Consider the following 25809-nt stretch of genomic DNA (forward strand, 5'->3'; position numbering starts at 1 on the left):
GTACCAAATATTAACATTGATTTTCCCAGGTGTTGAAATACAAATAACCCCTCTATGATTTCTAAGTGGGAGAACTTGCAAAATATCAGGGTGTTCAAATACTTATTTTCCTCAGTGTAGCACACAACCTAATGTGTCAGTTGAACAACCTATGTCAGCATAATACTGCACAGAAAAATCAAAAGCAGTAAACCCATTTTAGATGATACTAGAGTGACCATGTTGGCATTTGGAGATGCATGCCGAGTCATTAATGTACTGTTCACAACAGCTCGGCACAATTTAGTGCCAACACCCCCCCCCCCATTGGTGAGTCATGAAAGTGGAAGGTCAACCTTCCGTTCTGAAGACGGTATGCTACACATGTTTGTGACGCATACCTTAGCCGCATGAATTAGATTTCTCTCGGTATTCAGCAGAAATGGGATGCAAACAGAGAATGTGCTGCATTTGAAATATGTGAGAAGTCTGAGGAAAAGTGTGTGGATTACAGCCAAAATAACTCCACGCTCTACAGCTTTAGGTCATTTAAAGTGAGACTGAAGGACACCAGCATGCTCTGAAAAATGCAATGTCACCATGCAATCTAACACCAGGTTGCAAAAAGATGCATGATCAAGCTTGTTTCTCTATTTCTATCTAGCAAAAAGAGTGTGGTTTCTCATACTCCAGTAAATCATTGTGTACCTACCACAAATCATTTTACAGATATTTAACTGTAAAATCTAACAGTTGTCCCCTCAGAGAGGACATATGACTCAGTTATCAAAGAGGGGATAAAAATGTCTATTTTTACACATTTCAAAAAGGGAACGTTTGGGCTGCTGTGCCCTCTTGAAACTGAAAAACAATGACTGATAAATTGGGTGTTAACAAGAATAAAGAAGTGACATTTAAATCTAACTAAAATCCAAGACAGGTGTTATTAGAAGATTTGCAACATTCTGAAACAGCACTAACATATTATATGGTTTGTTTGAGGAAAGGAGAAACTACTCGAAGTTTAGTCTAAGTGTTGTAAGCTGTCACCTACCTGAACGGAGCCAATGACAAAGCAATTACTGCTATGAACTCTATGTAATGTCTTTGTTCTCCTACATAATAGAATGAACCTCATCTTAACTGTGTGTGTATGCTGTTGCTCCAATGCCATTGGTGTGATCTCTTTTGTTTCGGATAGCACATCTAACTCATTGTAACTGTGGTTCTTCTGAGATCGTTGACAAAGAGAACAGCTGCTTCTCTACATTCCCAAACTACACCTGATTTACTGATTCGCTTTGCTTGTTTTCTGCTCTCTGTTCCACAGATTGTGTCGTTCACGTCTTTAATGCTGCCATTTTATATAACTTGTTTTACTTCCTCTTATGCATAGAAAGTACTTTAACAAGGCATTTATGTGAAGCACTTTTTTTGTATCCAGAATGCAGCCATTGATGGAGATACTGCTGTCAATCAATTATGCAGCACTAGTTTTTCAAAGAAAGTTCTAAATCACCATCAAGTAAAACATGGGTTACTACCCATAGAGCATTTCAAAGTTTTAATACGTTTAAATTAAGTGTTTGTCTACATTTAGCATTAAATTAGCATTACATTTTTGCATTATTTTTACCAATTCAATCCAGATCTGCTTATTGATGTATCAAATGAACATTAAAAGTAGGTTTTGGTGCTGGTAGCTAAAAAGGGTGTGAACAGGGATGCCGATATTTTCAAGCATTGCAAAAATTCTGCCGTTTTTAAATCATAAACCAAAGAACAAAGCTGCATGTCATTAAGTTTTTTTTTAACTTGTATATTTGCAGAGAGACTGTGGGCTAAATGTGGGCTGGAATTAGACTTGGTCCTGAAATCAGGCATTTATGTTTTTTTTCTAACATATTTCCGGACTACAGACTACAAGAAATGGATCCTGAACTAGTTGTATTCAAACAAACATTCCCCTGTTCTTCATGGATTCTTTCCACACTAGCAACAAAACAACGCTGGGACATGAACACACATTCACATGTCCCTCTCCCCGATCCCTCTGACCCCTCTACTGCACGTTGTCTGGGAGATGAAACCGGCAGTCCAACCCGTCCATGTGCCAGGCTCCGGACTGGCCAGAGAGTCCCAGCTGATGCCAAAGATCTTTCAAGCAGAAAGAATGAGACACACAAATGATGTATAGACACTCATCTGCATGCACACCATCACGCACAAACTCACTCCTGGAATATGTGACTCAGCAAGACCCACAGGAGTGCCAAACAGTGAAGACTGATGCTATCACTTACGGACTCTCACTGGCTTTGTATTACAATAAGCGAACAGAAATGATTCCTAAACTTCCTTTTCTTCGTTATGATTTGAATACATTATTTAGCTTTAACACTCTTTGGTGCAGATGCCGTTACTGAAACTAAAAAGTTCTTTCAGCTTCACTACAGGTATTTAAAAAAAAAGAAAAGATAACAAGAAGGATGAACAGAGTCCACTAAAGGTAATACTTTTTAAAGATGCTACAAATTTACATGCTGCAAGCTCTTTTTTATCTTAATGGTAATTAATTTCAGATCTCTAGTGAATAAACAAAATTACCCTTGATTAAGTTATACTAAACCCACTTATCACCAATAGATATTAAAGCCTCTAAGAATCGTCTGTTTCAAATAACTGAAATCAGTCTTTTGCATAACTGCAGGAAAGTTAGACAAAAAATATTTCCAATGTTTTCAGTTTTTATAGTTCTTTAAGTAGACCAACAAATTCTAATCGGTGCATCTCCAGAAGTGGGTGGATATTGATTCATGAAATTACAAAATCAACCTGTGGTTATCTCTCTCTTTTCCGCTCATATCCACCTCTTCCTTTCTCACTCCCACTCCATGTTGACCTCCTGCATGGTGACTAACGCACCGGCTCTGTCAGGCCTTTATTGAGCAAACAAACATCCTCCAATCCCAAAATCAACAGACATGGAAGCAAGTTTTGGTCATTTACCTGATCGTGTATCTGGATTAGAATTAGTTTCCTCTGCATAGGTAAGCGCTTTGTTAAAGGTACACTATGCAACCGGTGTTGATTTTCCAGTGAGGCTCCCTCCAGAGGGCGAAAGTAAAAGTGCACTGTCGTAAATATGCACAGCTGTTCTCCTGGTTTCTCCGTCAAGCCAGGCGTGGTTGTTTTGAGCTTAGCAGCGAATGACTAACGCTGCGTTCACACTGGACGTAGCTGGCGCGACAGAAGCAGCGAGTTTACATGCAAAGTCAATGGTTGACGCGCGTCAAGGCGCAGCAAAAGGTCCCGCGGCGCGTTTTGAGCACCAGGCGCAGCACGTCTGAGCAGCTGAAGCAGCGCGTCGGGTGCGTTTAACGCAGGGAGAGAGACACAGCGCTGATGATCACTCCTCTTAAACAGTTTATTGACGCCTAAATTAACTTAAAATGCAGAAATCTGCCGGCAGGATATGCAGTTTGGATTATTTAGATGAAAAACACCTACCAGCTGCCGCGGTGAACCGCTGCTGATGAAGGGATCCATACTGTCGGCGCCCCGCTGGTATGTGGGGGTCTGAGCGGCTCCGACAGAAAAAATATTGAAGGCAGGATAATAATCTGAATGAACTGACTGCACTGATTACGTTTTCAGGTGTATTTTCTCACTTAAACACATATTAAAACAACTTTAGCAGTTCTCGCCGTAAAGCCGTAAAGCAAGACTGACTCTCACGAGACTTCTGAGCCTGTGGGTGCGGGTCGGTGCTCCTGCAGTTGCAAGTGCGGTATTTCCCCCACAGACCACCAGGGCGGCCGAGAATACCTTTGTTCAACCTGAAATGACTCATTTAGTCATCCATAACGTTATGGAACACATTAATTAACTGAAAAATGTTGCATAGTGTCCCTTTAATGGTGATATGTATAATTGCACCAAAACAGATGTTTGAAGGGCATTGCTGGAAAAGTGATGCCCTTCAAATGGGGCAGAGAAATTAAAATTTGATTCAGTCTGCTTCATCATATAAAAGTTTATTTCAATGTTGTGCCATCTTTACAGATTTGTCTGAAAGACAGAAAATTATCACGGATAGCGTCTCAGAATAAATGAATCAAACGTAAATCTAATAGATAGTTTGTGTGTCTTCTTGAACAATATACATAGAACAGCAAATAGTTTAGAACATCATAAAGTTATCTTGTTATCTTGAAGCCTCTTTGTTGCTAAATTAATAAAATGCTTACATTTTTCATCATTTTTTAAAGTGACATTTGTGCCCAAGCTTTACCTCCCAGGATGATGTTTCAGATTCTTTTCAAAGTTTTCACAGAATAAAGAGATGCTGTGTATTTGGTAAAAGTGCAACACTTCCTCAAGCAGCACAGAATGTAAAACACACCATGCGGCCACCACCGTGCTACACACAGGATGGTGTTTTCAGGTTTACAAGCTTCCCTCGTTTGTAAGGATGCTCAATGTGGATGGAGACACTTGAATTATAGCGTTGCTTTGTCTAGGAAGAACCAGCTTTGCAAGCTATGCTGTAGCGAGGCTGCTGAAAACAAGCCTCACCAGATCCTCTGAACACCTTTAGATTAGATTAGATTAATAAATTATTTAAATTGTAACCGGGTGGTCTAGTGGGTGTAAATTCCCACCCGTTTTGGGTCCTTGAACACATCACAGCTCCGTTTCTTTACCTTCACGTCTGCTTTACAGAATTGACAGGCTCATTAGCGTATATAGGAACCAGGTGTGCAAGCAAGCTATGAGAGTCGGCTTGGTTTGGTGGGCAGTAGATTGTTTTGAGCGTTGGGAGCCGTGCTGCTACACAGAATTTGGATCTTGGTATTCGCGCTGCTGGAAAAGTTTTCATGGAAGCGTCTGCATATATCCCTGTCTGAGGCTGATGAAGATTGCTGCTGTTGCTTATTATGCTCTCACCATTGAGACCCCTTTTTTTGTTATGCTCTTGGTAAAAGGTTTTCTCTGGAGTTAGAGTTGTAGCACGGGCACTACAGAACCAGAACGACCATTTATTTCTTTTATAAATAAGCTGATTGGGCGCAGCTCTATAGGACGCAACGTGAGATTCGTGTTCTTCTAAATTAATATAATCTTGTTTGATCTTGTGTGCTACTAACGTGGTTTGCAGTGTTTTTCTAGAGTCTCAGATTGCTTCTTCTGTCATGGGTTCTTGTGCCTTATTGGATTTTAAAATAGAATAATAAAGTTGTCTTCCAATTGTAAAATAATCCATAAATAAAATAAATAATTTGTATACTAAATCTGTTTCCTCATTTCAAGCCAGACTTACCAAGGTACATTTAATTGGGAGACCCTAGGCTACTTGATAATACTTTCAGTGGTCTACTAGTTGGTTTAGGGCCACGTCCTCGGTCACAATCCGGGTAATTCCCCCGTGTTACAATTTTCTGGCGTTGCTGGTAGGACCTGGCAGTTGGAACAGATAGTATGTGTATAGATACTTTTTTTTCTCTTCTTTCTTCTCTTGATTTTAATTGTGCTGGTTCTGTGGTGCTCTAGTAGAGATCCTTATAGATCTTTTTTTTTTTTTTTTGGATGAAGAGCATAATAGTGCAACAGTAAGCACATCGTGGGACCTAGCTGGATAGACGAAGCTGTGACCAAGGATCATCATTTCCTGGTGCGATGGATGAGGAACTTCAAGAACTCCGTGTTCGAGTCCAGCAGTTGGAGGCCGAAAGGAGCCGTCTGCAGCAGGAGAGGGATTCTGCATTAGCAAGTTCAAATCGACAGGATGATGTACAAGCTGGCCCAAGTACAAGTGGCACTCCAACGAACAGGGGGGCTGATCGCATAATCTACCTACCAAGAGAGAGAAAATGTCCAATCTTCAGAGGAACTCATGGTGTTGGGGTGGAGGACTGGATAGAAGAGGTTCGCACCAGTATGCGAGTCCGCCATGTTGGACCTACAGATCAGGCTGCTTTCATTTTTGACCATCTTGAAGGGGAAGCTCGAGATGAGATCAAATATAGGTCATCATCTGAACGTGAGGATCCAGAAACTGTTTTCACAATTTTAAAAGAACTGTATGGTTGCCAGCAGTCGTATGTCTCATTACAGGAGGACTTCTTTTCACAAAGACAGTTAGATGGTGAATCTTTGCAGGAATTCTCTCATTCATTGTTTTGCTTAATGGACAAAGTTAAATCTAGTGCTCCCCATGCTGTGTTAAATGCAGACATTTTACTTCGTGATCAATTTATTCAGAATGTTAGTAGTTCTGACCTGCGTAGAGAGCTAAAACGTTATGCTCGTGATAATCCAAGGTGTACATTACTTGAGGTTAGAGCGGAGGCCATTATGTGGGAGCGTGAAGGTGGGGTGGAAAATAAAAGTAGGGTGGTCCCCTCCTTTTGTGCTGTACAGAGTGCCAGTGTGCCCCCTTCCTTAACTGACCCTCCTTCCAGTTGTGTTGCTTCTCAACTTGCTACTCTTAATTCAATTGTGCAAAAACAGCAGGAACAGTTGGATCAGATTACTCAATGTCTTGCAGCTATGCAGCAGGTTTCGGTGGCTAGGCCTCTCAGTCCTAGTAGTGTGATTTGTCACAAATGTCAGCAGCCAGGCCACATTGCTCGGTATTGTACAGTTCGTGGCCGTTTTAAGCCCCCGTGTGCCAGTGGTACCCCTCAGGTCCAAGCCACCACTAGTTCTCAGTTGCAGGGAAACTAACTCCCCCTAGTGTTAGGAGCCAGACATTAGGAGGGGGTGGTTCAGGCTCAGAGGGTCCCCAAATGGATGAGGTGGCTGAGTGTTTAATTGCACCTTGCCCTGAAGTTACTGTTAAACTATCTGGAGTTCCAGTACAATGTATTCTTGACACTGGGTCTATGGTTTCTACCATTTCAGAAAGTTTCTTTAAAAAGCATTTTCCAGATAAGCTAAAGGCATGCCATTGGTTGGAGTTGAGAGCAGCAAATGGGTTGAGTATCCCTTACTTGGGCTATCTTGAGCCTGATATTGAGGTGTGTGGGGTAGTCATCCCCAGAAGAGGGATCCTTGTTGTTAGGGACCCTCCATGCCAAGCAAAGTTACCCCAGGTACCAGGCATAATTGGGATGAATATAATAAAAGCCCATTATCTTCAGCTATTTGACCAGTATGGCCCTGATTTGTTTAAACTCCCTTCTGTTTTGGGGGCCCCTACTTCCTGGCTTCCTGCCTTTCAGCTATGTCAACAGGCTGAGAGTCAAAAAGACCAAATTCAAACCAGTGTTGCAAAGCTTCGTGGTAGAAGACCTGTTGTGGTCCCTGCAGGCACTACTAAATTTGTACCTGCCACTTGTTCAGCCATGTTGACGCAGGCTGGGGGCGCATTAATTGAGCCTTTAGATAGGAAGTTTGGCTTACCTGAGGGTTTGTTGGTGTCTCCTTCCCTTATGCAGGTTTTTAGGGGCACTGTTTATGTCCCTGTGGTGAATGTAGGGGTATGTACCGTTTCACTAAAACCCCGTTGTGCTCTGGGTGTCGTGTCCCCTGTAGAAGTGGTCAGCTTACCGTCAGAATTGCAGGAAGTCCCTTGTGTACAGGAGCAAGTTGTGGCTGCAGTCAGATCTCAGACTGGGTCGGTTGGAGAAAAGATAACGTCACTTAATCTCTCTATGCTGGATAGGGAAGAGCAGCATAAAGTGAGAGCGTTATTGCTAAAATACGAGTCTGTTTTCTCTGCTTTTGATGGCGACCTTGGGGTTACCAACTTGATCGAGCATACCATCCCACTGTTAGACACTGTTCCTGTACGGCAGCGGTATCGGCGTATCCCTCCATCTGAGTATGAAGCAGTTAAGTCACATATTAACCAGCTGCTGGCAACCCAGGTCATCCGTGAAAGCAGTAGCCCTTATGCCTCGCCAATTGTCCTGGTCCGAAAGAAGGACGGCAGTCTTCGCCTTTGTGTGGACTACAGACAGCTCAATAAAAAGACCAGAAAGGATGCTTTCCCATTGCCTCGAATAGAAGAAACATTGGACTCTCTATCGGGTGCTCGTTGGTTCACAACCATGGACCTTGCTTGTGGTTATAACCAGGTTCCAGTTGCAGAAAATGATCGCCCAAAAACTGCCTTCTGCACGCCGTTTGGCCTCTTTGAATTCAATCGAATGCCATTCGGGTTGTGCAATGCACCAGGAACTTTTCAACGTTTGATGGAGAGGATGTTTGGGGCTCAGCATGGTCAGTCACTCTTGTTATACCTGGATGATATTGTTGTGTTCTCTTCCAGTGTTGATCAACACCTGGCGCGGCTCGAGGTGGTGTTAAGTCGTCTGAAACAAGAAGGACTGAAGGTCAAGTTGGAGAAATGTGACTTCTTCAAAAAGCAGGTTCAGTACCTGGGACATTGCATCTCTGAGGACGGTGTGGCCACAGATCCAGGCAAGATCGCAGCAGTGTCAAACTGGCCTCACCCTACCAATGTCTCAGAGCTCCGGTCCTTCCTTGGGTTTGCCAATTATTACCGGAGGTTTGTTGAAGGATTCTCTCAATTGGCTGGCCCCCTTCATCGCCTTGTTTCCAGACATCCTGCCTTGAAGACGCGTCGAGGACAAGGGAAACTATTGGAAGGAGCGTGGTCAGAAGACTGTGAAAGGAGCTTCCAGGAACTAAAGGCCAAGCTTGTAAGTGCTCCCACTCTTGCTTTTGCTGATTTCTCATTGCCCTTCATTTTAGAGGTAGACGCCAGCCACAGTGGGTTGGGAGCCGTGCTGTCGCAGGAGCAGAGTGGACGGGTACGACCAATTGCATATGCCAGCCGCAGCTTGTATGCTGCTGAGAAAAGTTACAGCTCCATGAAACTTGAGATGTTGGCCATGAAGTGGGCCATGACTGAAAAGTTCAAAGAGTACCTGTGGGGCCACCGATGTGTCGTCTGGACTGACAATAACCCATTGAGCCATTTGGACACTGCCAAACTGGGGGCCACGGAGCATCGGTGGGTTGCTGAACTTTCTGCATTTGACTATACAGTCAGGTATCGTCCAGGTCGTGTGAATAAGAATGCTGATGCCCTCTCAAGACAATCAATAAATGAGGACCGAATACAACTACAGCACCACCTCCCTGGGACAGCCGTTCCAGAAATAATCTGTGAGAGGGCTGGTGGGCTACAGGAGGATGTAGCCCAGTTGGCAATTATTGCCCTTCCATCTCGCAGCAGAGAAGATCTGTGCTTACTTCAAGGAGCTGATCCGGCCATTTCAGCCTTCCTGGACTTTTGGCAGCAACAAAGGGTGCCGAGCCGGGCTGAAAAGGAGCGTTTGGCGCCAGGTAGGCTTGTCCCGATCCGATCCACGTATCGGATCGGGACGCCGATATTGGCAAAAAAATGCGTATCGGCAAAGCATGTAAAATGCCGATCCAGACTGCCGATCCAGTTTTTGAAAAAAAATCTGGTCCGTATTTTCCAGTTTCGCCGATTGAAACGATCCATTCCACTATTTTGCGCCAGTGTTTCCCTGTTTTGCATTTTTATTAAAACTTACAGTAATACTTGCACCTATAACTGTTTACGGTTTTACTGTTCACTGTGCAATTTCAGATTGCTATTCATAATTTTGTCCAGTTTGTGTTTATCTCTTAATAAACAGGTAAGTTTGTTGTTACCAAGCATTGTGTTTTATTCAATCTCACCTAATTTAGCTGGCTAGATGTTATCAAGAGTACTAAAACCCTTTTCAACATGAGTCTTACAACTAAGGCTAAATACTTTAACTTAAACTTAAATACATGCTCGGATAGGCTGGTATCGGCCAGTATCGGTATCGGATCGGAAGTCCAAAAACAATATCGGTATTGGATCGGAAGTGCAAAAACCTGGATCGGGACATCTCTAGCGCCAGGCGCACGTGGACTTCTGAAACAGTGGGACCGAATTGTCCAGAAGGAAGGCCTCTTTTACCGGCGCACGTGGAGACCAGATGGTGGAGAAGAAGTTTTTCAGGTTCTTCTCCCACAGAGTTTAAAAACAGAGGTGTTGCAGGAGCTTCATCAACATCATGGCCACCAGGGGGTCGAGAGGACGATTAATGTGGTGAAGCAGAGATGTTTTTGGCCGGGAGTGGACAAAGATGTAAAGGATTGGTGCGAACAGTGTGAGAGGTGTACCCTTGCTAAGAACACCCAGCCAAGAGTTCGAGCTCCTATGGGTCACCTTCTCGCTTCAAGACCAAATCAGCTGTTGGCCATTGATTTCACACTTCTGGAACCAGCCTGTGATGGATGGGAGCTGGTGATGGTGATGACAGATGTATTTTCAAAGTTCACCCAAGCTGTCCCAACACGTGATCAGAAAGCAACAACTGTGGCAAAGGTTCTGGTTCGTGAGTGGTTCTACCGATTTGGGGTGCCGGCCCGTATCCACTCGGATCAGGGGAGGAACTTTGAAGGTGTCCTGGTACAACAGCTATGTGAGTTGTATGGAGTGCAGAAGAGTCACACTACACCCTACCATCCACAGGGAAATGGACAATGTGAAAGGTTCAATCGAACTATGTTCAATCTGCTTCATTCCCTAGCACCAGAGGAAAAACGAAATTGGCCAGAACATCTCCCACAGCTTGTCTTCTATTACAACACCACTGCCCATCAGTCGACTGGTGAATCACCTCACTTCCTCATGTTTGGACAAGAGCCCCACCTGCCAGTGGACTTTCTGCTTGGCCATCTTCCTGAGCCCACAGGATCTAAAGTTTGTGATTGGGTGGCAGAGCACAGGAGGCGTCTAAATATGGCCATTGACATTGTTAAAGGCAGAGTGGAGTTGGCAGCACACAGGAGAAAAGTGAGACATGATGAAAAGGTCACCTGCGAGCCACTGGAAGTTGGGCAAAGAGTGTATCTGCGTGATGTTGGCCCAGGGCGCCGAAAGATCCAGGATGCATGGGGCTCCACGGTGTACCAGGTCGTGAAAGCACCAAGTTCAGACGGTGTTGTCTATTCAATTGCTCCGATTGACAAGCTCCATCTGGTTAGACAAGTACATCGTACCTCTATAAAGCCTGCCCTGTCGATCACGGAGACCTGCAATGATTGGTCACAGCAGGCACCTGAGGAGAACATTGATGAGGATGATGTGGCGTCTGGATCTTGGTTGGTGCTCCGAGAGACTGGCAGTAATGCAGCCATGCCATTTGTACAAGAACCATCAGATATCCCTACAGTTCGGACGCCTGTTGAAGTGCCACAGTCTCCACAAACCTCTCAAAGCAGTAGGGTTGGGCCTAGAAGATCAACTCGTAAAACTGCTGGAAAACACTCCAATCCCTATCGTCTCCCAGTACCTGCTAGGAATGAAGATAGTGGGGCTGCTGCTTCTCTGATCCCTGGTGCCAGCAGCTTGGCTACAGCCATTTTTCGGCCTTGGTCCTAGTCTTTATCGTTGGGCCACCGATCCATAGAGGGGGGGTAGGATGTAACCGGGTGGTCTATTGGGTGTAAATTCCCACCCGTTTTGGGTCCTTGAACACATCACAGCTCCGTTTCTTTACCTTCACGTCTGCTTTACAGAATTGACAGGCTCATTAGCGTATATAGGCACCAGGTGTGCAAGCAAGCTATGAGAGTCGGCTTGGTTTGGTGTGCAGTAGATTCTTTTGAGCGTTGGGAGCCGTGCTGCTACACAGAATTTGGATCTTGGTATTCGCGCTGCTGGAAAAGTTTTCATGGAAGCGTCTGCATATATCCCTGTCTGAGGCTGATGAAGATTGCTGCTGTTGCTTATTATGCTCTCACCATTGAGACCCCTTTTTTCGTTATGCTCTTGGTAAAAGGTTTTCTCTGGAGTTAGAGTTGTAGCACGGGCACTACAGAACCAGAACGACCATTTATTTATTTTATAAATAAGCTGATTGGGCGCAGCTCTATAGGACGCAACGTGAGATTCGTGTTCTTCTAAATTAATATAATCTTGTTTGATCTTGTGTGCTACTAACGTGGTTTGCAGTGTTTTTCTAGAGTCTCAGATTGCTTCTTCTGTCACGGGTTCTTGTGCCTTATTGGATTTTAAAATAGAATAATAAAGTTGTCTTCCAATTGTAATCCATAAATAAAATATATAATTTGTATACTAAATCTGTTTCCTCATTTTAAGCCAGACTTACCTAGGTACATTTAATTGGGAGACCCTAGGCTACTTGATGATACTTTTAGTGGCCTACTAGTTGGTTTAGGGCCACGTCCTCGGTCACAATCCGGGTAATTCCCCCGTGTTACAAGATGTTTGAAGGGCATTGCTGGAAAAGTGATGCCCTTCAAATGGGGCAGAGAAATTAAAATTTGATTCAGTCTGCTTCATCATATAAAAGTTTATTTCAATGTTGTGCCATCTTTACAGATTTGTCTGAAAGACAGAAAATTATCACGGATAGCGTCTCAGAATAAATGAATCAAACGTAAATCTAATAGATAGTTTGTGTGTCTTCTTGAACAATATACATAGAACTGCAAATAGTTTAGAACATCATAAAGTTATCTTGTTATCTTGAAGCCTCTTTGTTGCTAAATTAATAAAATGCTTACATTTTTCATCATTTTTTAAAGTGACATTTGTGCCCAAGCTTTACCTCCCAGGATGATGTTTCAGATTCTTTTCAAAGTTTTCACAGAATAAAGAGATGCTGTGTATTTGGTAAAAGTGCAACACTTCCTCAAGCAGCACAGAATGTAAAACACACCATGCGGCCACCATCGTGCTACACACAGGATGGTGTTTTCAGGTTTACAAGCTTCCCTCGTTTGTAAGGATGCTCAATGTGGATGGAGACACTTGAATTATAGCGTTGCTTTGTCTAGGAAGAATCAGCTTTGCAAGCTATGCTGTAGCGAGGCTGCTGAAAACAAGCCTCACCAGATCCTCTGAACACCTTTAGATTAGATTAGATTAATAAATTATTTAAATTATGGAAATAATTGTGAACTAATTTAGTAATCATTAATTGTCTGGAGTATAGAGAGTCTAAAGCATACCTTTAGCTAACAGAGCAACCCACTTAGAGCAGTACTGATACCAAAATTGTTAAGTTATGAAATGCAGAAAATGCCAAACATTTTTTATGTTCAATATTCTCTACCCAGAACCCCTCAAGTAGAAAAGTTTCCATTTCCCCTGGTTTAGTTATGTAACCAAATTTTCTTAGTTACTTTTTGCTATCCAATTATAAATTGACTGACAAAAAAAATAATTAATCAGTTTTGCTGTCCTAGATCAGATTTATTGTTAACAGACACCAGAGGACATCTAATGGTCTATCTAGAGTTTTTAAACGGTCTTGAACCTCTTATAGTAAGTGCTTTTAGTTTGTTACTTTCACCATGTCCTTTAATATAGGGACCCCATTTCATAATTCTGCATCATTCTATCTTCATTCTCCTACTCTGCAGAATCTGTTAGTTCAATCTCTAACGTTCTGCTCTCTCTGCTTTTTCTCATAGTAGCTTCATCTGGTCTGTTCCTGTTTGGCTGTGACTCCATCCTGGAGAGAAACATCAGCTGTGCTGCTGCCATCAACACCTTTGTTTATAGATGTTGGAAATCGGCCTGTTTTCCGGTAAAGTCCTGTTTCTCTGACCGTGACTGGCTGGATGTGCTCTCTTCATCCTCTGACAAGGGAGCTGGCTCAGAGCTCGTCTGCCTGGCTGTGTGTTTCCTGGACGGGGCCGCCTTTTACAGCTGCTTTTTGTGTCTCTGCTTCTGTCTCCTTGAACCCCAGTCGGCCTCAGCAGATGGTTTCTTCCTGTTTAAAGGGAGTTTTCCTCTCCACTGTTGCTACAAGCATGCTTAGTGTGAGGGATTGCATTTGAGTCAATGAGTCGATGCAATCAACTGGTTTTCCTTAGATAGAAAACTTTGAATCAATTGGACTGTATGATCGGGTTGAACTGTAAAGTGCTTAGAGACAACATGTGATGTGAATTTGGCACTATATAAATAAACTGAATTGAATTAATTCTTCAATTTGTAATCTTCAAATATTACAAATTGAAGAATCAATTAAATTCAATTGCATGAACATACATTGTAAGTTATATTGTATATTCATGCAAAAACGATTTGATGCACTATGCCTTCTATTTAAAAGTATGAAAAAGGCGTAAAAAATCTTAATGCAAAAAAGGGAAAAAAGGAAAGAAAGAAGAAAATGGGAAGAGAAAGGATAAAAATAAGATGAAGGAAAAACTGAGAATATTGTGTGTATCCATGTACGTATATGTATTTTCAAGGAAAAGCCTTTTGACTGCATTTTATTCATTTTTATTATGGATCATGAATGAGGACGGAGCTAATAAGACTTGTTCTTCCTGTTTCTATTCTTATCCTATCAACATGTTACTCTGTTATCGCCATTGTTTTTAGGATTGTGACAAATGTTATAATAACATTACAATTGATAAAGAATGAAAAATAATTTGAAATCCTTTTGGCTTGTTGATTTACTGAAGGACTAGTCCCCAACATATAGTTCGCCTCAGCTCATCTATTCAATATTAAACACTGCATCTTTTGTCCTCTCTTACTTTAAAGATATGCTGTATAAATGTGCATGTCCTGATGGCCATCACATGTTGCATTTACTACATTTACAGCATGTGCATCCACATGCAAAGGACTGGTAAGGAAGTGAAAGTACTAACTGCCATTCTGATGACTATAAAGTCATTGTTGTTGCAGTCTTTGTTCTACTCGTTTCTGTAATTAGACCAATAATCATTCATTCACAAGCGGTTTCGTTTTATCTCTAGCGCCTGAATAACCCTCTCAACTCTTCCTCATTGTTAAATATTATGGGATAGAATAGGGAAATTACAGCGGTTATCATTTATTTTGTCACTCAAATTATTAGCTGAGTTGAGCTGCTATTTTGCCAGCCGACAGTGCAATTATTCATGTCCTGAATAGACTGAGAAGAGCAAAGAAGGGATGATGGAGGGCGGTTATTTGGTGGAAAACTCCTATGTTTTATTTTCCCAAAGCACAACTGTAACGGATGATTCATAATCAACCAGAGGACTCCTCCATAGCAGATCGATGAAACCCTGAGCTGAGCGGAGATTTCACTCCCACATGGCCATCCGCACAGTAGGAGGACAGGGAGCGCCCTTTGGTTGGTGCAAGAAGTGTGAAGGACTGCAAGAAATCTATTCTACTGTATACAACCAAGTTTCCATCCTTTATACACAGATTTATTATAATCCTTATTCTAAATGGAAAATCTGGCTCATATGAAGCCTGTTTTAAAGCAGATTTAAACCTTTCAGCTAAAACTGAAGGCTTTCTTTGACTAAAAATATTTAATACCCAATTTTTAAGATGAACTGATACTTTTATATTAAAAAGAAAAAAAATTAAAACTTTTTCTCACCTAATTGTTCAGGAACACTTTTACTAAATTTCTTGTTTTTGTTGTTCGTTCAATCAAAGATGATGAAAATGGTGGATTTTTTTTTGTCTTTATTATTGATGAAAAATGTTTGCGACTTGAAATCTACAGTCTACATTCTGACTTTGTCATCTTTTGTTTCTCCATCTTGCAAATTGCTTTGAGTTTTTTGTCTTATTACCCTTTTAAAAGACGTATTAAATAATTAAATCAAAACAAACATATTTGCAGATTCTCCTAAACACATGTCAAGTGCAGTAAGTGATTTTTTTTAAGTATTAACACTTCTAATCTGAAGGAAAAACTCAGATTTATTTAGAAATCCTAAAGGACGCAGTAGGAGCCAAAAAATTAACAAACTTGTTAAGTCATGCAGTTAGAATAAACATATATATGCTACTGAGTGCATTTCAATCTCTAACTTCACCTGCAAAGCTGCAGCATCCTGGAACACGCGGCTAAAAATGTGCCGTCTCATTGCACTAAGTAGCAAAGAGTAGCCCAACAACTGGCTGTCTGCCATCTCAGCATCACAGTCTAACCAACATAAATAAATTAGCCGATCATTAAAGAGGTCACAACTTCTATTCAGCTATTACACTCTAAGGCTGGAAGGGAATTCGAGGAGAAGAGCATCGATCAGGGTAAGCCAAAGAGCTGCACATCACACATGAGCCAACAAACCACAGGTCAAAGCAGAAGAGTAAGTAGTTATTTTTTTTTCTTCACACATAATAAACAAATCAAACACAGTTAAAAAGAAAGTCAAACACGTCAAACAGTAATTCTTTATTGAGTGGTATCATTCATAAGCAGTGTTTTCAGCATCCGAAGGACGTTTAACGACTCATCTTGGATCCTTGCATTCAGATGCATTTTTGACTTCCTGGTTGTTCTTTGAGCAAAGTGAGTGCAGACGCTTCTGATGCATTCGCCGGAATGTGTACAAAGGCAAATGCAATGAATAGAATGGTTTGCATTCAGGATTATGATCTTGGTTTTAAATATTCTGTTGCTGGTCAGCAAGCAGCAATATAAAGAATCAAAGAATTTGGGCAGCAAGTTTTCATACTATATGTGGGTATTTAAAAACTGTTTCACCATAGTATAGGAGCTAAAAATTTTAGTGGACTGATAAAAGCATTCTTACTTTTCTTTGTACATTTTTTGTAATAGTTTTAAGCAGACATGTCTGCAGGAGCAGAGATCATTACTTGGATGCAGTGACCGTCTCCCTGCTCCCCCAGAGCAGCCAAAGTTTAAATTTTCCAGTTTCAGAAATTAATACTTTCTGACATACTTGATACTTGCTTAGGAGCTCACAACTTTCTGTGGCTGATGCTCCAAAAGCTTCAAGATGCGCAGTGGATGACAGTTGAAATGCGCCACAGGACCTCCTGACGCACCTTTATGAGAGTTCACCACAGACACTGCATGAAAACCGGCTGCCTGACACTCAAAAGTACATGTGAACAAAGTATTAGACTAAGCCAGTGGTTCTCAAACTTTTTCTGTCATTCCCCACTTTGGACAAGGGGGAATTTTCAAGCCCCGCCTGTCCCCATCGCCCCAACACAATGCTAATGAAATATTCAACAATCTTAAAATGTTCCAATTTTATTGAAGTAACAAGTAGTATCTAAATACAAATCTACATCAAATAACAGCAAGCTCAAAAATAAAGAAAATAAAAATGCAGCTGTGTCAAAATTTGTATCAAGCTCAAAGATAGAAAAAATTAAAGTGCCACTCTGCAATCTGTTAATAAAAGAAAAGAAGTGAAATCCATCTGGCAAGACAGGTCTATTTATCCCTGCATTAGTGGCTGCAATGAGCCTGTTTTGCATTGCAGTTTCTCAAAACGGGGTTGCAGGCTTGATACTGCCACTCTCAAGTCATGCTCAATGTTCTGCTGAGATCTGTATTTTGTTTTCATTGAAGCAGCAGCTGAAAAGCCCATCTCACAGAGATATGATGTGGCAAAGGGAAGAAGAATGCACACAGCTCTCTGCCCGATGAGTGGATACTCGCTCTCCACTCCTAACCAGAAACATGAACATGTGGCTGTGTGAATCAAACGCCGTTATTTATTTAAGATAAAATATTTCAAATTCAGTTATTTATGATCAACCTGCGCCGTCAACCCCGGCGCATGTGCGCTTTATTTGCAGTCTGGACGCAAAAGTTAAACATGCTGTGTCTCTGCTCTGACTGCAGCGCTGATAGGGACTCCTGCAATAGCGGGGGAGAACGGGGTTGGGACGGGGGAGGCGCCCCACGGCAGCACCTGCCGCTGGAGGACAAGAAAAGGAACGATACGTGCTTTCACGTAAGAGTCTCCAAAAGGCGCTAGATTTGTTTTTTTGAAAAAGAGTCGCTGGAGGGGTCTGAAATATAGCGACAAAGTCGCTGAGTTGGCAACACTGGGGCGCGAAAGTTTATTCTGTTACAAATAATATGCCGACGTCACGTCAATCATTATTTTGGCACTTCAGTTCCAGGTGAAATTTTTCTCATATCTAATGTTCTTTTAATTAGACTGCATGTAGGCTAGAAATGATTACTTTGTGGGTTTGATTGGTCTAAAAAGCGGCAACATACAGCTATAAGGACAGTTTGCTCTCACACATTCTACATTTATAGTCACACACACACACACACACACACACACACCGGAACTTGGCGCGCCCCACCTGTCACGTCTCAATTCCCCACCAGTGGGTCGCGCCACACACTTTGAGAACCGCGGGACTAAGCAATTCATACCAATAGCTATACATACCACTCCTTTTCCTCATTATAGAAAATGCCCGTGGATCAGAGCTATAATGCTAAGCTAAGCCAGTCTCCTGGATGGAGCCAAAAACGGAGCCTTTGCTTTCATCTACATAATCCTTCAATCTTTCCAATTAAAAATGCCCAGAACCTTTATTTTTGGTTGGCTTTTTTTCGGATTTGGACCAACAACCTGGCAGGACACTTGCAACCATTGCATGTTTATCAGTGCAGCTTTCATTTTTTGCTTTTCTTGTGCTCCTCGTACACTGCCTGTGTTTTTTTTTTGTTATTTAATGAGCTTTATATTGAAACATTTATGTCACATTTCATAATTTTCAAATGAGTCTTAGGAAAGTAAATAGAAAATGTTGAAAATATTTCAATTTTACTGCCAAAGCTTTGTTACAGTTTATTCTTCCTTCTGATTTTTACTTTCAGCTAAAGATTAGTTTCTGTCTCATTAACCAATGAGAACAAGTCTAATTTTAAGGGCTATTCTGGGCCTTGGCCTGGTGGTCAGCAGATTTACCCTCCAACATGTGAGCAAATCTGCAGCAAGAATACGATGAAGAGCCTGCAGGGTGAGGCCCACCTGCTGACACCTGCTGGTGCCCAGTTCTGTCCCTGAAAGCGATTTCCATGACAGCAACAGACGGTGAGACGCTCCCTTGCCCTGCTAAGACACCTCAGGAGGCAGAGCACAGAGATCCAGGCTGACTGCTCCCGCTGAGAGGAGGTGGCACATGACAGTCGCGACATCCGTATTTGTGGGCTCGTGACCTCGTGTGCTGCAGGGAAGAAATGCCGCCGTGTTATGAAGAATGCTGATGGAGCGGGAGACAAACAGAGCAAAGGAATGACAGATCGTTTGCGAAAGCTCGATTCATTTGTGAAAATAGCTGGGATGTCAGTCACTATCAGCGTGTCTGCGCCGGCTGTCTGAGCAGCCACAAAAACAACAGTCTGCAGCATAAAATCTGGCTTAGATGTGAGCAGAAGGACCAGAGGAGAATCATCATGGTGACAGCGTAAGCTCCTCATAACCTTTTTCATTTTTCTTCAACCCCAATCAAAAATAAAATATTCAGGACGGAAAATTCACATCCTCTCATGTTGATTGAACAGAAGAAGCCAGATAAGGAGAAACCTTGTCTTTCCAATAGGGGGTTTTCAGTGACGTCACTGGCCAGCTCCCGGTCCGCCATCTTGGGTGGCATATTATCGTATATTAAATATATCATGTCGCGAATAGATAAGTACGCCAGCACGCTAGAGCCACCAGATCATGGAACATATCTGAGGAAATGTTCCGTGATCGACCATATGGACCCCTATGCCCTCCACGGTGCCTTGTTTAGCACTAATCCAGATAATTGGCCAAATGTAGAGCACGGTAACATAGTTCATTACCCGGTTTTCAGTGAAAACCCTCTGCACACTCTGGAGGAAATGAGAGCGTACAAGGGTCTAGAGGCTCACAACCAGTTCACATCTGGTTGGGTACGAGATGTCGAAGTGATGTACATGAAGGAAATCGCCATCATACGTGGACGGGTGAGTTTTAATAAGATGGTAAAAATGTAAACAATCCGACGCAGGGCTCGCTATGCTAGGTGGCTAACGGCCGGCGGTGCGCGAACAGTTCCAAAGCTACAAGTCCTTGGAGTCTCATGTGCAGTTTACGAATGGATGGGTTCAGGAGCTGCAGCTCATAAAGCCAGCAAACAGTGCTAACCGTTAGTGCTAACAACCACTCAGGCATGTAATGTACTTTTAACTAGCTGCTATGTGTTTCAAAGGTTTGGTTAGTAACGTTAACTGCCAAACCTCCCTAAACCCTCCTGGTTTCTCACATATTTGAGCCTTTTCCCGCTGGTTGAAATCAAGTTAAGGTGAAATTAATCAAATTAAAACATGGCAGAGAGAGGGAGTCCAGTACGCGGTGGTCATAGGCAGTAGTCTGAGTAGCGGCGGCGGAGACGGTCAACATTGCGGCCACGGAAAGTAATACGTCATGACGCCCAAGCCCTATTATTAATATATTCTTACATGTTTTAAATGCTTGACAGTTAATTACCTGTGACAAAGTGAGCACTGCAGACTCTGGCGTGTTCCAGCTTAACACCGTCCAAATCGGACCTGGATATCCGTGTCAGCCATAGGTGACGGCGTTGTTCAGATAGCTGTTTTGTTTTTTCACATTGATTCACGATTACGGCTGGTATGCGATAGAAAGAGCGTTGATCTCCACCTCCACGGGCCGTGCAACCAACAATTACACACGATTTCACCATTTTTCACTGTCAATACTGCCTAAGGCTGCCACCCAATATGGCGGACGCGCTGAATAGTCACGTGAGCGCGACGTCACATGAAAACCCCCTATAGAGGAAAACCCAGAATATTGCTGGTAGAAACAAGTATATCCTTCGTCAGGACAATTATTGCTTTGTTGTTGATCAGAAACAGTTAAAGCAGAAATAAAGAGACTGCTATATCCATAAACATCCTGAAACCATGATAGAGGCATTATGTACTCAAACTACTTGGTCAATGGTCTTCAGTTGAACTCACAGCTAAAGAAATAAAAATAAATCCCAAATATGTGCATGGATTTTTATCTAGACAACATCTTGAACCAATACCCAAAAGAAACGCTCTTAAGCTCAGTGATTGGGAGGAGAGTAAAATTTTAGATTTTGTCTGAATATTCAATATTCAAGATTTAAGTCTGGATTTTTCAATTGTTTTTACTCAAATATCTAGAACTTATGAGTTTCGTTAATTACAGTGACATTTTCCTTTAACTGAAATGAGCTGAAAGGCCGCTCAGAAAGGAAGAATTCATAACTTAAATGCAACATAGAAAGACCCCAGAATGCAAATACACATGGGAATAAAGACTTGCACGAGGGATTGGTGCATTTCACAACTAGATGGAGAAAGGAAGGTTTAGGGAGGCAGCGTGCAAACCTGGCTCAGTTACAGCATTTTGGTCTGTCTGCAAACTAGTACGAGAAGATGTTGAAAGAAAATTTCCACATTTTTACTGTTACATACAATATCCCATCCATCCATCCATCCATCATTTTTCTTCCTCTTATCCAGGGCCGGGTCATGAAGGCAGCAGTCTAAGCAGAGATGCCCAGACTTCCCAATCTACACACACCTCCTCCAGCTGTTCTGGGGGGACCCTGAGGCGACACCAGGACAGCTCAGAGACATGGTCACTCCAGCGTTTCCTGGGCCTTCCAGGAGGCCTCGTCCCAATAAAACATTCCTGGAACACCTCCCAAGGGAGGCAACCAGGTCAATTTATGAAATCCTAAGACAATTAAATGATTCCCAAGATTCTCCCTTAGTAAACTGGAGTAAAGCAAATAGAAATAAACTTTATAATCACAAAACAGGCTTACATTTGAGGCAACCAGACTTTCACTCAGCTTTTCTGAAGACATTTCAAGACTTTTATCCAGGAATCTTTGTCAACTCTGTTAGCTATCAGTAGCTCAAGGCCATACATATTGAGAATCAGATCCTCAGCTAAAAAGAAGTCGGACTGATCAGACCTGAACAGGCGTAAACCAGATCGGAAGTCCAATTTAGCGTTTTTTTCAATCACTTGCTGCTTATTGTGAGCACCACAACTCAATGATTGCTGCAGTCCAATCTGTCTTTTACTATAACTGAATAAAATAAATAAAAAATATTCACAATAAATAAATGGCTGCTTCTCCAGTGAACTGTCTAAAAACCCAAGGCTCTGACCATGTATTAGAATAATACATAGAAATCGTCAATCTTGACATCTCTTCTCACTGAGGCCCATCTAACGCAGCCTTCTTGGACTTGCTCCTCCTAAATTGTCACAGTGACATTGAAACAGAGACCAGAGGGAACATGCTTATTAAAGTGACCTATATCTGAATGCTTGCTGTCCTTTTGTAAGACTGATGAAGCCATTCATGTTAGATATGGAACATCTGAAAAGGCCATTTGATTAGGAACAGTCACTGATGGCTCCTAGGGGAACGATATCCACCTTCTTTTACATATTTGCTGAATTAATAATATAAAATAAATGTGTCAGTTAAAAATCCACAGCAGATATGTACATATATCTGAGACTTTTTATCTACCTCTTGGCGAAATGTCAAGTCCTCCGCATTCTCGTTACCTCCCACTCTTTTCTAATTGATACAAGAAAGATGAGCATTTAGACAGGAGAAGACGAGCTGTTTAAATCTTCACCTCGTTAGATGATTCTTTAATTGGCAGGTAGCTACTAAGCTGCAGAAATCTGATTAGAGGAATTTCATTATTCTGTTTTCCACTGTCAACACTTCAGAATCATTTCCCGATGCAGACAGAGACACTTCAAATAAATATTCCTGCGGTCGTTAACTGTCTAAGCTTTGCCTCCCATTACAGAAATGCAATACAGAAGCTTTGATTTAAATGTCTAGAAAAATGTGAGCATTTCTACCAAATAAGAGAAGACAAATCTTGCAGCATTGCACATATGATCTTGGGAGAGTAATTCCACAAAAGGAACAGAACCGAACCATCTGAGTGTTTCTGGGATTCCCATCTAAAGCTCATCAGACGCAGCAAAAGGGGAGCCACTTAATTATTCATACAGCGAGGAGGAAAGACCTGCTTTGTTAGAGTATAAAAGGGATGAGGACAGAGCGACCAGATCTCTGGAAACTGAAAGGAAAAAAACATCCAAACAGCATCTTTGAGCTTTTGTCAGAGTGTGTTCCTCTCCGGTTTTTCCCATAGCTATTTTCAGCCTATTCGAGACACTGGGGACCGTCTGGAGTTCACACAAAGCACGCTAGATTTTTAAATAGTAATACCAAACACATATCTTCATAAGACCTCTCTACAAAGATCCAAAAAGACCCTGTTCCAGGTTTTATAGATAAACAACCAAACACCAACAGGAGGAACCTCTTTAACAGTTTAGGGTAAATTATTTTACATCTGAATCAGTTTTTTTAAATGCTTAAAAAAAATTAAACTAATCTGAACATCTGGAGCTTATTTTGTTCCACCAATTAACTGTTTTCTCTGAAAAATAAAGTAAAGGATCGACAATTGAAATACTTAAATGGCCTTTTAAGGTTTGCAAAAAATATAAGAATATGCACAACCATTTCTGCTATTTGGTGAGATTATCTTTCTAAAACTGATTCAGAACTAACAGGTATTTAAACTGCTTTACTTTTCTCTCTAAACAAAATGACGAACAGCTTCACCGTATCTGATGCTGCCTTTATTGTCTGGGGTAATCATGGTAATGATTGGCGATGAATGAATGATTTCAATGACATAAGCATTACAGTCATAATTCGGGATCAAAACTGGTAAAAAAAAATGCTGTTAAAATGAAAATATGACACCTTATAAAAATAAGGGCTGTGCAATTTTTATCAAGTTTTCTTCCTTACATCTTTGGCTGCAGGGTTTTATTGTTTTTATGGCCTCTGATGGTCTCTTTTCTTGGGGAATTGCAGCCTAGGTTCTGTTTTCAAGCCCCACAGACTCCCACTCTTGGTTTCTGAGGAAGACCTTTAACCACACACTGCTCCCAGGGCGCCGCACAATGGCAACCTAGTGCTCCCCAAAGGGATGGGTTAAATGCAGAGTTAATTTCGTTGCTTTGTACTTGTAAAGTTGAGTTCTATTCTATTCCATCTTCTTCTTTTCTAGAAACTTTTCTTGCAAACTTGTTTCTAGTTTGCATGCACTGACATGCAGGCTAGCTTCAACTCTCTTTTCCTTTCTGTGCACCAACAAACCCAATTTAATAGAGCCACTGTTAGGACTCCTGTCTGTGTGGTTTGTGTTTTGTGTGTTTGTCTTTCTTCCTCCACCAAACGGCGCCTGGTCCTGATTCATCTCCTCACACACCTACAAAGGGTTCCCTCATTAACGGAGTGCTCTTAAGCTGCTGACCGCCACTACCTCGATGCCAGAGTGTTTGCCAGTTTTGGGTACCCTAGCCAAGCTGAGTTTCGGTGAGTCAAATTGAGTTTTTGTCAACCTGAGTTTTAATCCTGCTTTTTGTCTTTGGACAAACTGGAGGTTTGGATCCCTTTCCTCCATGGGATCGTTTGAGTTTCACACTGAGCAAGGGATTAATCCGCACCACAGTCTGTTCAAGTACCGCAGGAAATCTGAGTGGCAGTCAGTTTCTCCGTTCTCCTGCAAACAACCGCATTCTGGGTAAACCCTGTCCGCCCTCCACCGAATGAGACAAACACTGGAACACCCCACACCGACTGGAGTCAAAGAATCAACTGCTTTTCTGGAAACGTGAGTCTGCAAACCATTTATCCTCTTCAAGTTCGAGAATCAATTTTCCCACTTAACCTGAACTAACCGCAGTGTCATCCCCTCACCTTTCAGTTCCGGTTGAGCAGTGTTCAGAGCAACACTGGAATCTCCACAAGCTTCTCAATAAACCTGGTAAACGTTTTCCCTGGTCTCTCTGTAATGGTTTCTCTGCATGTGGGTCCGAGCCATTGATAAAATCATGACAGCCACCACATTAAATACAGGAAGACCAAAACTTTTGCAGCCCTGCTACTTGAAAATTGAATTTTTTTAAATTTCAATTATTATAAATGTATGTGATGAGAAAGAGCACATACACCATGATAAATCCATGCATCTGCAATGCCTGTCGACTCCCTCATATAACCCCCGAACTCATGTCTTGCATTTATCTATTCGTACACGATGATAGACATAAAGCTAGACAGAGGTATAAAAGGCTGCAAGATAACATTTTCTAACTGATGAGGAGGGTGACAGACCTTCATCAGCTCCTCTGGGAGCCAAACAGACTGAAATATCACCGTCATTCATGCTGATGCATGGAACCTGCAGCGAAAAATAGAAATATTAACAAATTGACTAGTTTCAGTAACCCATTCAAAATGGATTCATTCTTTTTTTTCTTCATTTTCAAAGTTTTGAAATGCTGCTGTGATTATTTGAAAAAATCTTTGGTAGACATCTCTTTAAAAAGGTCACATAATGTTTGCAGCTCTAAACTATTTTCATTAGCTAGACGGAATGTAAAAATGTCTCTTTGGTTTGTAAAGGTTGCAGACCCTGAACTAAGCACTTATTTTAGAGGCTGAAGGTTGTGATAATAATGTGTCATAAGGAAAGGTCAGGATTTATGGAGATGACTGAATGTGCTGCCGTTCAAAAGTTATTTATTGTTTAAGTTTTTCATTACCGATTTCAGTGATTCAAAACTAAGGTCACATTTCAAATCTATGCACACAAACTATACCACTGAATTTTTTTAGTAACTTTGACATTAATTTTGCCAAGTCTAACCACAGACAGGGCTCCTTTTCCTGCTTAATTTGAGCTGAAATTATAGTAACCTTGATAACATCAGTGTTTGGTTTCCCCAGATATCTCCATGGTTCTGGTTTGCTTTACATTATTAGTTGGATTTTTGGATTCCTGTCTTTGTTTACCGTTTTTCACCATTAAACTGCAAGAAGTCTCCTCAGCCTCTGTGCCTCTGCATTTTGGTCCTCAAACCTCAACCAAACCCTGACAAGATCAGTGGGTGAAATGGACATACAGAGAA

General features: G+C 41.8%; 2 protein-coding genes across 5 annotated transcripts in view; one reads left to right on the forward strand and one right to left on the reverse strand.

Annotated features, from left to right (window-relative positions):
- The window catches only part of anks1b (ankyrin repeat and sterile alpha motif domain containing 1B), a 296256-nt gene that overhangs the window by 246289 nt on the left and 24158 nt on the right, over positions 1-25809 (reverse strand). The gene's annotated exons all lie outside the window — the stretch shown is intronic.
- Positions 5579-11612, forward strand: LOC119789352. Its single transcript, XM_038294212.1, has 3 exons — positions 5579-6022; positions 6097-6108; positions 11043-11612. Exons 1-3 carry the CDS (start codon positions 5659-5661, stop codon positions 11399-11401), a joined length of 735 nt encoding a protein of 244 aa, XP_038150140.1. The 5' UTR covers positions 5579-5658; the 3' UTR covers positions 11402-11612.

This window comes from Cyprinodon tularosa, unplaced genomic scaffold (genome assembly GCF_016077235.1).
Source record: "Cyprinodon tularosa strain WSP-4 unplaced genomic scaffold, ASM1607723v1 ctg336, whole genome shotgun sequence".
NCBI lineage: Eukaryota > Metazoa > Chordata > Actinopteri > Cyprinodontiformes > Cyprinodontidae > Cyprinodon > Cyprinodon tularosa.

What these genes read in the sequence shown, in the direction of transcription:
- LOC119789352 (XM_038294212.1), top strand. Translation starts at nt 5,659, where the DNA reads ATGGATGAGGAACTTCAAGAACTCCGTGTTCGAGTCCAGCAGTTGGAG.